The 13001-nt window shown below is 35.6% G+C and overlaps 1 protein-coding gene across 2 annotated transcripts in view; it reads left to right on the top strand.

Moving 5' to 3' along the window:
* The window catches only part of LOC591940 (sushi, von Willebrand factor type A, EGF and pentraxin domain-containing protein 1), a 127345-nt gene that overhangs the window by 51601 nt on the left and 62743 nt on the right, over positions 1-13001 (top strand). For both annotated transcript variants that reach the window (XM_030981650.1, XM_030981651.1), the window contains 11 exons: positions 168-295; positions 1444-1716; positions 2449-2580; positions 3585-3764; positions 4121-4303; positions 5043-5237; positions 7172-7420; positions 8532-8726; positions 9542-9724; positions 10232-10426; positions 11328-11576. In XM_030981650.1, coding sequence (XP_030837510.1) covers positions 168-295; positions 1444-1716; positions 2449-2580; positions 3585-3764; positions 4121-4303; positions 5043-5237; positions 7172-7420; positions 8532-8726; positions 9542-9724; positions 10232-10426; positions 11328-11576 — 2162 coding nt within the window. The remainder of the gene's footprint in view (positions 1-167; positions 296-1443; positions 1717-2448; positions 2581-3584; positions 3765-4120; positions 4304-5042; positions 5238-7171; positions 7421-8531; positions 8727-9541; positions 9725-10231; positions 10427-11327; positions 11577-13001) is intronic.

The raw sequence follows: 13001 nt of genomic DNA, 5'->3' as shown, positions 1-13001 counted from the left end.
ATGTATGACAAAGGACATTTTAATGCCTTACCAACTGGCAGAACCTCATTACAACTGTTTGATTGAAAGTACACCTACATGGAGTACAGGTACATTTATTACATTTAATTTAGTCAGGATATAAACTCTGTTTCAATTCTTATTTTTCATTATCCAATTACTCATAGTTACATGTATTACAGTGACTGGGGAACAGCTCCAAAGATAGAGAAAGCTCACATGGATGGTCTAAATAGACAGATCCTAGTCGACTCAGATATTGGCTGGCCTAATGGAATTGCCTTGGACTTAGATGGTAAAGTATGATTCATATATATATATATATATATATATATATATATATATATATATATATATATATAAAATAAATATATATATACCAGGGTGAGATATAATACTGTGTTGTTTTGTACTGTATTGGTTTATTGAGATAAAAATCATTAAACAGGCAATTAAAAATTGTTCAATTTACAGAGTAAAAAGGACATGAAATAAAAGTACATTGATAATACATGATCTAATTTTAACTTAATGAGCATTGTTTATATTGATATGCGAGTTGCAAGTTTCATTGTTATCATAAAATTGCCCTTTGTTTTGAGTACCGTAAAAGAAATTAAAAAATTAATGACTTGTTTATTGCAACAATGACAGAGTAGGTAGCCCACAAAGACTGATAGAGATTGTGAGTTGTAGTCATTGATATTTAAGATATGAAGGTTCCTAGTTTAATACAAAGAAAATGGATTATGGGATTGACTGAGCAGGTGTTTTAGTTGGTAGGAAATGTATTATCAGGAAAGGACATAAAATGCAGAATTTCAGTTCAAGCTGGGGGATTGGTTGATACTGTATCTGCTCAGTATATTGCAGGGTCTCTAGTTACTAATAAGAATTTGTAAAACTTTCTATCTAGTGTATTTTTACAATTCAAAATGTCTATATTTTGTATAACTCTACTGGCCGATTGTAAATCGTATATTCTTGTGCAAAAATATAACGTCCTAAAAAGGAAAATCAGTTGTTTATGATACACAGCAGAGTAAATATAGATTTTGCCAATATTTTTGACTTTGTCAAAAACTTCAGTGCCATTGAAATTACCTTTTTTTTAAATATAGCTTAGATATATAGTCTTATACATATGGTGTACAGTATGTTTGATTTACATGTTTGTGCTATGTTCATGTCCATGTAGCTTCTAATTTACAAGCAATTACAGGCACACCAATAAGATTTATATTTGTTATGATATACATTTAGTTATGTTGTTTTTATTTGAATACCTTTGAATCATTATTCTTCGTAAATTAAATATGTAATTGTGAAAATTTACTGAAATAAAGCTGAACTGAATGTTGAAACTATATTAACCCACTATTTCTTTTTAATAACCAACACAATGTTGTGAAGCTTTTGTCTGATATACATTGAAATCATCAGCCGGAAAGCTCTACTGGGGTGACGCGAAGATAGACCGCATTGAACGCATTAACCTAGATGGAACTGGCCGTGAAATGATCATCAATTTAGGAGCCAGGGGTCATCCGTATGGGGTCGCACTTTATGGATCCCATGTTTATTGGAGCGACTGGAAGAAGTACGGACTGATGAGGGCTAACAAGGATGACGGATCAGGCATGGAAGAAGCAGGGCCTCAGACGTTTACAAGGATCAGTGAGATACACATCTATAACTCTACCAGGGAGTTATCAGGTCAGTTAGGGTCAAAGGTTGACTACTGTATGTCAAATGACTAAACTTCAAATCCCATATTGATTGACCAGTGTTTATCCTCATGTTGCAGTTGACACCTATACATGTACAAACAAAATATTCAGATGATTCCAGGCAGTCTTTAATAATCAATAATTTGTCTGTAGAACTTTTAATAGCTCAGAGAGTACACGACTATCACTTATCAAGGGAACTACGTGTCAGACATATCTTTGTTTATCATGTCTTTAAAAGACATATTCACATTCAACCTGTACTTTACAGAAAAGAAATCTTTGATAAAGTAAAGATGAGACTAAAATATACAATAGTAAAGTATCATGAATAAATATTTCAGAAATATTGCAATGCAAGTACCTTTGATTTAAAAAAAAAGATTATCAGACATTTTGTGGAGAATGGTAATCTGTTAAGGATTGTATTTTGAATATTTTTTGTAAAAATTGACTGTCGAGAACACAATCAGTTGAATTCCTTTTATAGCAATATATGTCTTGAACAGTGTTATCTTAAAAGTACATGTAGGTAAGGACTTATTTTTGCTACCATCCACTATCACTGGTTGCATAAACTCCAATGAAAAAACAAGATATAACCACCCCTTACCACAACTCCATTTTACTTTCCGTTTAATTTTGATTTATTCTTTTCTCTGCGATGAGGAAGAATCCTGTTAACAGGTGTTTTTTTTAAATCTTTGGCTCCCTACAGGAAGTAATGCCTGTTCTAAAGACAATGGACGCTGCAGTCATCTATGTATTCCTACCCCTACTGGTAGAGTATGCAAGTGTGCTGATGGTATTGAACTGGACTCTGAAACAAATACTACATGTCTTACTTCAAGTAAGCTAAACCTGTATATTAAGACTACTCAAGGAAGACCTGATAAATGGGGAGTCTTTATAATGAGGTGCTTTAATACAAGATTGATAGGAAACACATGAAGAGAAAGAAAAATGGTAGTCCTGATAGACAGGTATTTTTCCCCGTCTAGGTGGTTAGAAAAAGCAGATCTTATTGGCAAGACATTAATCTACATTTGCCATTCTCCATTTGCCATTCTAGGTGTTATATGGCCATCAGTAGGAAGGAATTCCTTGAATTCTGTGAGCACTGAAAATTATGTAGCATCTGTCTCAGAAAGCTCCTTAGTAATTGGGTACAACTTGTGCACAGGGTGCACACAGGTGTTGTGGAACAATGATAAGTATAATAATAATAGTAATGATGATGATGATGACATTGGATATTTTATAGCACACATATCCACCAAGCAAGGTGCTCAAGGCGCTCCAATATTCCCCAGGCTCTTCTAGGCCACAGATTTCTGTGCTCACAGCATTTACGGAATACCTTCCAACTGGTGCCCATTTAACACCTGGGTGGAGAGTGGCGAATGTAGAATAATGTCTTGTATTGCCAAATGACATTAGTCTAGTACATAGCCTACATGTAAGTTGCTAGACTGGGTAACACAAGGTAGAAGAATTCCTGCCATAGCACCAACGTCCTTTGGAAAGCATTAATCGACATGTGCCACTCTAGACCCAGATGAGGTAAATGAGGACATGATAGGATTATTCCTTAAAATGCACTGTAGGCATTTTGGTTTGTTATGTTGTAACGGGTAATGTATATGAGAATTAGTCATTATATGCACTGTGCCCTAATAGCAGTTGCTAAAGTAAAGGTAACATTTCCAAATCATTGTGAGAACACAGTGACGATCATAGTGTCTATGTGCTCTACAAAAAGTATTATCATTATTTAAAAAAAGTTAATATTAATATAATTTTTTTATTTTGTTTTAATTATTATTATTAACCTTGCTTGTAAACCCTGTGTAGATCTGACGTGTAATGCGAGTGTATCATTTGGTCGTTTCCTGATGGATGATTGCACAAGGGAGCCTGGAAGACGATGTACTGTAGAGTGTATTCCAGGCTATTGGTCTGTTACAGAGGAATACGATGTCCTCTGTATGCCAGACGGCGAGTGGGAGATGGATATGGACACATTCTGTACAGGTTAGTTATGTACCACAAGCAATATTCCATTCAGCTAGGTCATATTACAAAAAGGCATTCAGATTAACTTTTAAAATTTGTCATTGTGAGCTAGGTAAATCTATATGTGATAAATGTTTAGAATTTATCACATATTTTATGTCTCTTGATGAAGGACACTAAAAAAATTGTATTGATATGAATATAATTGGTATAGTTTCATGATTCTACATACTAGCTTTGCTTTGATCCATGGTAATCTGCATATTTATAATTCCAATCTTTGCATGCATTCACAATGTTTTGCAGATTGGAAGTTAAATTGGTGTCAGAAATAAAAGTTCTTGTACTTGTATTCTTTTGGAATTTTCTTTCAGTGGTGGAATGCCCAGTGGTCAATGTTACAGCCAATGCATCAGTGGTATCATGTGCTGATCCTCCTATCCAAAACTCAACATGTGTCCATGAGTGTCAGTTTGGCTACAAGTGGAGCAGCGGAAATGATCACCTGACTTGTGAAAAAGATGGCACATGGTCTGGTTCAACACTTTACTGCACTGGTATTAAGTTCAGCCTCTATTTGTTTTTCCTTTTTTTAACCTGTATTTAATCCCTCCTATATACTATCTGAGAGCATTATGTTTAAAAGGATTCCCCTGAAAGTCAGTCTGTGCTACACAAATTCAAAAATATTTTACAAAGTTGCTTTTTTCGCCTCTTTAAATGGTTGCTTGTTTGCCACATTTGCAATTTTGTACTTCATATTAGGCACCAATTGAGGCAAGGATTGCTTTGTGCAACATAATGGCTTTGCAGCTAGTATTACCCATTTCCGGTCTTGATTAACTCCTTGCCAACCATTTTTACGGGGCTATTGTTTAATTTTGCTTCAGAAAACTTAAATAATCTTGAAGTCTCATGATGAATACAATATGACACAGTGAGATTATTTGTGTGGCATATACAGAGTTAATCTATATTTAAATTACATTTATTCACAGTTTATTGTTTTAGTTTTAGTTTTTATACATTTACTGAATATCTACAACTGTTTTATTTAGTATATCTTCCACAATGCAGCTTTTAACCGTGATGGATCTCCCAATATATTGTTTAATGAACTTGCATTGAATCTGACAATATTCTCTTCTATGTGCCAGAGCCTGTGATTTAAAATTATGTTTGATTCTACATGTACAACAATATTAGGAAATGATTGATGAATGCAAATAATTTTTTAGCACATATACTTTATTTTTCATTTCTCCCAATTAACAACTTTTTCTTTACCCGTTCCAGTGGTGACTTGCCCTCCGCTAGAGAATTCAGACAATGGAATGTACCATCCGCTTAACTGTACCACAAGTGGGGGACAATATGACGATCAGTGTGTATTATTTTGCCAAGATGGCTATCGCCATGTGGGCACATTTATACGAACATGCGGGCTGGATGGGCATTGGTCGGATGAGGAAATCAGTTCATCATGCATTGGTAAGAAGAGATAGAGGGAGGCATGGGGGTAGAGATTATACTCATATTGCTTTATCCACACCCCCCCCCCCAGAAGAAAAAAAACACAAAAATTACTTTAATATATTTGAGGATCGATGATACATGTATTTTTTAGGCATACCACTCAAGCAGTTATATAATGGAACATGTACATTACAATAGCACCGAGGAGAGGAATTGATAAACTTTACATACTAGAATCATTGATAACTTGACATTTATACTGTACATGTAATTTCTCTTAAAATGTTGTTTCTATCTTATTGGAATGAGCCTTTTTTAAATATGTTTTGTATCTATTCCATATATTTCGAATTTTTCACGAAATCTGTATTTCATTTTTGTCTCGCCTGCATAGCAAAAAGCAAGACATAGGCGCTGCTTTTCTGGTGACGGCGGCGGCGTCAACATCAAAAACTTAACCTGAGGTTAAGTTTTTGAATTTTTGATATAATTTTTAAAGTATAAGCTCTTAATCAATGAAACTTTGACTATAGGGTTATCTAGTGTCCCCAATCATGTGAGTAGAATTTCAGATCACAAAGTCAAGGTCAAAGGTCATTTCAGGTCAACAGAAGTGGACTATGTTGTAGCATCATCATCGAAAACTTAACCTAAGGTTAAGTTTTTGAATTTTTGATATAATTTTGAAAGTATAAGTTCTTAGTTAATGAAACTTGGACTATAGGGGTTATCAAGTCTCCCCAATCATGTGAGTAGAATTTCAGGTCACTAAGTTAAGGTCAAAGGTCATTTAAGGTCAACAAACTTAGACTTTGTTGTGGCATCAACATCAAGATTTTCAAAATGCTTCTTCTTCGTTATTTTTCAACCGATTTCGATTCTGATTGTTTCATATGATAGGGCTAGGAGGGGGATTTAAAACTGATTTGCTCCATTGATTAATTATGGTAATTTATGCAAATTTATTCCAAAAATAATTTAAATTTAATTTAATTTAAATCACAAAAAATGCTTCTTCTCCTTCATATTTCGACCGATTTTGATTTGGTTTGCTTTATATCGTAGAGCTAACTTTAGTACACTAAAGCTCTACACAGAATTTTGAAATTGTTCTCCATTAATTAATTATGGTAATTTATGCAAATTTATTCCAAAAATAACAAAAATTGCTTCTTCTCCCTCATTTCTAGACCGATTTTGATTTGGTTTGCCTTATCTGGTAGAGCTAAATTTGGAACACTAAACTTCTACACAGAATTTTGAGATTTTACTCCATTGATTATTTATGGTACTTTATGCAAATGAAATGAAATTATGTCCCTTCCAGGGCATCAAATTTTTATTTTTTGACCAGTTCAAAAGTGTACCACATAAAATTTACGATATTTGTTGTTGCGAGATGCGAATGAGCGCTACGTCATTGACGTTCTGGTTTATGGTATTGAATTGCGTTATGCAGGCGAGACCGCCGAGAGCGTATCCCTTGTTTGTTTTACTATGTTTCATTCTGAAAAGCTATGACTATACTGCATACATGCCAACTGTTCAGATTAAAGAGGAACATTCCTCCTTTTGGGAGAAGATAATTATCATTTTAATGCAGGTGTTCCTCTTCCTGTACAAATTTGTCTGTAGTATTGAATAGGAGAGTTAGGATTGTTCCTCTTTTTTTTTGAAAATAGCATAATTTGTACAGATTTATGATTTTCAAATGTTGGCATGTATGATACTGTACATGATTCATATGATTTGAATTTATGTTACATAATTCAACTTGCATAGAACATGTAGCTTCTCTATAAATAATTATTTAAAATGTTAATTCAAACTTCTTCTTTTTTGGGGGGGGGGGGGGAGGGGGGGGGGGGAGGGGGTTGGTGTTTATACCAATATGTCATCATACCTTGTAACTTAATCCTTCACTTCGTAGTCCTTTACTTCCTTTATAGACACGGATCCCCCAAGTTTTGGCAACACTTGCCCTGAGAACCAGAATGTAACAGCAGACCATGGCATGGCCTATGTGGTGCTGAATGTACCAGACCCCATAGCAGAAGACAACTCAGGGGAGCCAGTGACGTATCTCAGATCAGCTGCGTCTCCCTACCAACTTGAGGATGGCGAGAATGTCATCACCGTGGTTGCTCTGGATGAGGCTAATAATACAGCCACCTGCAACTTCACAGTCAATGTGACAGGTTAGTCTGTACTTGAAAGTCAGTGTGACAGGTTAGTCTGTACTTGAAAGTCAGTGTGACAGGTTAGTCTGAACTTGAAAGTCAATGTGACAGGTTAGTCTGTACTTGAAAGTCAGTGTGACAGGTTAGTCTGTACTTGAAAGTCAGTGTGACAGGTTAGTCTGTACTTGAAAGTCAATGTGATAGGTTAGTCTGTACTTGGAAGTCAGTGTGACAGGTTAGTCTGTACTTGAAAGTCAGTGTGACAGGTTAGTCTGTACTTGAAAGTCAGTGTGACAGGTTAGTCTGTACTTGAAAGTTAGTGTGACAGGTTTAATGTCTGTACTTGAAAGTCAATGTGACAAGTTAGTCTGTACTTGAAAGAAATGGAAGAAGAAATACAATTTAAAAAACAATGACTTGTAAATCAAGCATGAAAATCGTCATACTTGTTTGTTGGGCATAAGGAATGCCGATGTCTTCAATTTGCTACTTATTGGGATTCAGACACTGAATAACTTTTCCATACACGTTTTCAAGAAGGAGAAAGATGAATGGGATATCATGTACTAAAGCGCTCAGAAACTCATCTGTACTTCTGAACATGAGTGACTAGCGAACAACTGAAATTCATGATAAAGGCAGTTACGAAAATAAGTTCAAGAAAAGGGCAATCTATTTTGCTTTGTATGACCTAGATTTATTTTTTCAATGACCATAAAAGTATGTAGGGTTGGTTGGTATTTACATTGCCCTGATTTTTACAAGGAATATCTTTTGTTTAAAATTTGATCAATTATTGCATTTTGATCTGGAAATCAGACATAGGTTGGGGTTGTTGCACAAGCTGTTTGGGGTCGGTTGTGATCACAGTTTACGCCTTGGCAAGGTGTCGAGGGGCTACAGGTCAGTTATGCCTAGGGACAACATACATGTACATCATGTAGTACACATGTGTAAGTTGTATTTCTATGACTTCTGCGCAAGTCAAAGATTGCCTAAGTATCCACATTCCACTCAGTCTCCTCAACGTTGCTTTTGGGAGGTTACTGTAGTTCCATATCATGGTACATGTTTGTTTGACACAAAGAAAATAAGCATATTATTTGTTGCCTATTGTATTTTTCCACAGTGAAATATTGTTCTTACCTGAGTGTGCCTTTGAATGGAGATATTGCTGGTAACTGCAGCTATCACTATGGTTCAGTCTGTCATTTTACCTGTAACTATGGTTACCGTCTCATTGGATCAAACACAAGGACTTGTGACATGGGAGGGTCAGATGGCAGCCAGCCAACATGGGTCGGCCAGAAAGCCGTCTGCGAACGTGAGTCCCTCCAATTTTGTCATTGATGTAATAATTGTATCTGTTTCTCCCTCTCTTTGACTTTAATATTCACACAGGCCTGTTGTCTTAAAAATAAAAGGGAGGATGAATAATGTACTTGTACAAGGGTCTCTTGAGTGCCCAATCATCTGTGTGTTATAAGATACAGAAAATAAAGCACAGTACACTTTAAACTAAAAACTGGAGCTTTATTGTGGCATATGTGAATATGCCTTGAAATAGATTTGGCATTCGCAGAAAACAGAAACCCAAATTTATCCTATTGGTTGAATTGAATAGATTTCTAACCCAAAATACTATCTAAAGGCAAATGTGCTATTGAGTTCAATACTGTAAAGATTCATAGATATATTTTTATCTAGATAAAGAAATATGAGAATCAGAGAAGAATACTAAAAGTGACCTGGTAATACATGATGTTCTATTTGAGTACTATTTGAGACTTATTCATGACTTTGACTTCAGCTATCCAGTGTATGCATGCACCCCACAGTACCCTCTAAGCTGGCAAACAGGCTGCAAGGCCTCCTATAACTCAGGAGTACCTCTGAACAGGGTTGGTGTTCAAGAGGGAGTGGTATTCCAAGAAATTAATTGTCCTAGAAACATTAATGCGATCACAGAGATTTTCCAAAAATCAATTTCAGACAATTTCTAAAGCCGTGTGTGTCACCTATTGTAATGAGCAACCATGACAATGACATAATCTGAAGATTGTTTGTATTAGAGCAATACAAGAGGGTTTGCCTTTGAGTTGGTTTCTTGAAAGTCTTTTTGATTATGTACTATTTCAGGTATCGAGTGTCCGCATCCCGTAGTTCCATCCAAGGTGGTAAAGTCTGGTTGTGAAGCCCCCTATACACCAGATGAACAGTGCACCTACATGTGTGACCCTGGTTACTTCAGAGTCAATGGGTCAGACTTGCGGACTTGCCAGGTGAATGGGTCCTGGTCTGGAGAGAACTTTTACTGTGAAAGTAAGTGAGAAATGTGTCCCACGTACAAGCCCTTTTTATTCAGAATCTAATTGAGTACTGCATGGTCATGAGATTACACTGAAAAAGAAACTGGAAACAATTGGCAAGGTTGATTATGAGGTATATAGGAATGTATACATGTATACTGTGAAGTTTTGGAAACATAATATTGAAAAGGAATGGACTCAGTCTTGCTGCAAATCACATTCACTGCACATAGAAATGGGTATATTGGAGTATACACACACAATTGGCATCAAATCACATTCACTGCACATAGAAATGGGTATATTGGAGTATACACACACAATTGGCATCAAATCACATTCACTGCACATAGAAATGGGTATATTGGAGTATACACACACAATTGACATGAATGTTTGGTCCAAGTATTTCAGAAATTTATCATCACATTTCAAATGTCGGTATGAAGAATTTATATGTAGCAACAAAAATCAATATTTTCTCAATTTCAATATTGATTCTTTCATGTTTGTTTGGTAGGCAGGAAGTGTGATCCCATCCCACCATTTGAGCATGGGTTGATAGAGCCATCATCTTGTAAGACCATAGGAGGAACAGTTCATAACATCTGTACACTGTCTTGTACAGAGGGGTATAGATATCAAGGACAGAGAGAACATACATGCCAGGAGATTGGAGGATGGAGTAACTATGATGACTCACACATCTGTGAAGGTTGGAACACATTTATTCCAGTTCCCTCATATTTTATATATTGAATAGATGTGGTACTTCACTTTTTATGAGCCATTGGATAGATCTCCCTGTGCCATATTGTATTACTCGTGAAATATTCATACCAGTGGTTGTTAGACTATGTACATTTTCCTGACTGTAAGATTGATCTATTGTATACAGACGTTAAAAGGGCTAGAATGTAGCTAGTCAAAGACTGGAAATTAGTAATTTTGCAGAGGTTTTGTGTTCCACAAAGCAATCCTTCTGTTATCGGATGCACCCGTGGGAAATGAGCGGCTGTGGCAATCAGCACTTGTGGCAAAGAAAAGTTTAGTTTTGTTATCATAGTGCTAAGAAAGTTTTCTTGTATTCTCCAAGGTACGTACTATCTGATTGACTACATGTGTAGGTAATTTGGGCTATAATGAATATCTTACCTTGGCACAAATGCTCTGACTCGGACGCAAACTATAGTGTCATAGTCAAGTCATCTAGAGATGCAATGGTTGTGAACTCAATTCCAGGCATGGTACTTCATTATGTCTTTGAGCAAGGCGTTTTATCTATATTGCTCTTCTCCACCCAGTACCAGTAGAATGCAAATTTCAATTTTTTGGTATTAGCATATGTGCACATTTCAAAATGCCAACTGGCTTGAAAGCTCCTGAAAGGAGTGATTGGTTGATAAAAAGTTAACCAGGTTCAAGAAGTCTTGGCTCATGTACATGCATGAACATTGAAAGACTGAATGAGAAGAGTTTGGGTTTGCGACATCAGATGTTGAAGGACTCGAGATTAATAAACAGACAGTCCTAGGCATATTGGAAATGCAGTCACATTCATCTACTTTTTACCTTAATTATGTAGCCTAATTCTATAGTCTTATCTCATGTTTCAGATGTCACACCCCCACATTTCAATGGTACTTGTCCACAAGATCAAACAATTACTGCTCCAGCCGGCATGACAGAAGTGGTCGTAACATGGGATATGCCTCAACCAGTAGACACCCATAGCCAGATTTATAACTTCACTTCATCACGGCAGCCAGGTGTTACCTTACCCGAAGGCACTCATGCTATCATTATAACTGCTACAGATTTAAATGGCAACAACGCAACTTGTCGCTTTTATATCACTGTCCAACGTAAGTGCAGGCAGTGATAAACTCTTTTTATATAATAGTTGTATAGAGTATTTATAATTTGATAAGTCCACATTACTAATATGCTCAAGGGACAAAAGAAAAGAAAGTTAGAGCATGAATATAATTTTTTCTGTTTTCTAAGCACATTCGTAACAATTCTGTGGATATTGAATCCTTCCCCAACCATTCCACAACCATTCCACATTGAAATCTTCTTAAAAATTTTTTTTTTTACAGAAAGAGGGATTATGTTTAAATGTCTTAGAATTTGTCTAGTTTAACCCTATCTAGCCCGGGGAGGGGGGGGGGGGCTTCTTTTTCGCGATCATTTTTTAACGCAAAAAAATCTTGCGCTGAAATTTTATGACTTTTTTCTTTCGAGTCTTGCGCATTTTTTGAAAGAAATTTTTCGAAAATCGGATCTACCATTACAAAGTCACGTGTCCTTTTGTCTTTGCATGTCAGCCCAAAAGTCGCTTATTTTTGTGATTTGTGTACAAAACATATGGAAATCTTATTTTTCAAATAAAGAGATAAAAAATTGGTTATTTGGTCTTGTTTATAGTTCTGGGCCCCGTCTTACAAAGAGTTGATATCAATCGTAACTTATTTGCGATTGATATCAATCGTAACTATGTACATAAGAGATAGGAGACTGCAAACTTGCGATTGATTGGAGGACTTACGATTGATTTGGATCGATCGTAACTCTTTGTAAGACGGGGCCCAGGTGTTTATTTTGGGGTCAAAATAGTTGAATTATAGTTGAAAATGAAATAGAATAACAAAAACAATAAAATACATAAGTTAAAAAAACAAAGAAATACATAAGAAATTATAAAAAAAAATAGATAACATAATAAACCTGGCACTTCCAAATTTTTTGGCTGTATTATTATCCCAAATGGTCTAAATAATATATGTAGTGATAATTAATGTTTAAATATAAAGAATATATGATTTATGAATAACAATTTTAAAATGTTATTACCATATTTGCATAAATTACCATAAATATGCAAATGAGTGATATTTTCAAAAAAATTGGAATTACCATAGTATTCTATACACTTCACTTGACATGCATGCAAATTTTTGCGGCGATAGGTCGTTTCAAGGCCGAGATCATAGGGGGGGCCTTAGAAGCCCCCCCCCCGGATATGCAGTTTCAAAATAGCCCGGGCTATATAGGGTTAAGAAAGTTGTCTTAGCCGTATTCTAAAGACGTTAAACATTTTGTCTTAGCTTAAACTACAGATACAAAATTAAGAGATCAGAGGACATTATTTTGGAAAGCCAAGCAACTCAACTGCAGCTCGATTTGCCTGTTTAATTTTCATGTTCAAATCAAAATTGCTCCCTACAAAAGTTATACACAAATGTAAGGGACCTAACATTATGCCAATGACACACCATTCCTTTTCT

The sequence above is a fragment of the Strongylocentrotus purpuratus genome, unplaced genomic scaffold, assembly GCF_000002235.5.
Source record: "Strongylocentrotus purpuratus isolate Spur 01 unplaced genomic scaffold, Spur_5.0 spur5_scaffold_12, whole genome shotgun sequence".
Classification (NCBI taxonomy): domain Eukaryota; kingdom Metazoa; phylum Echinodermata; class Echinoidea; order Camarodonta; family Strongylocentrotidae; genus Strongylocentrotus; species Strongylocentrotus purpuratus.
Note: the sequence above shows the minus strand (reverse complement) of the source record. Positions and strands in the feature narration are given on the sequence as shown.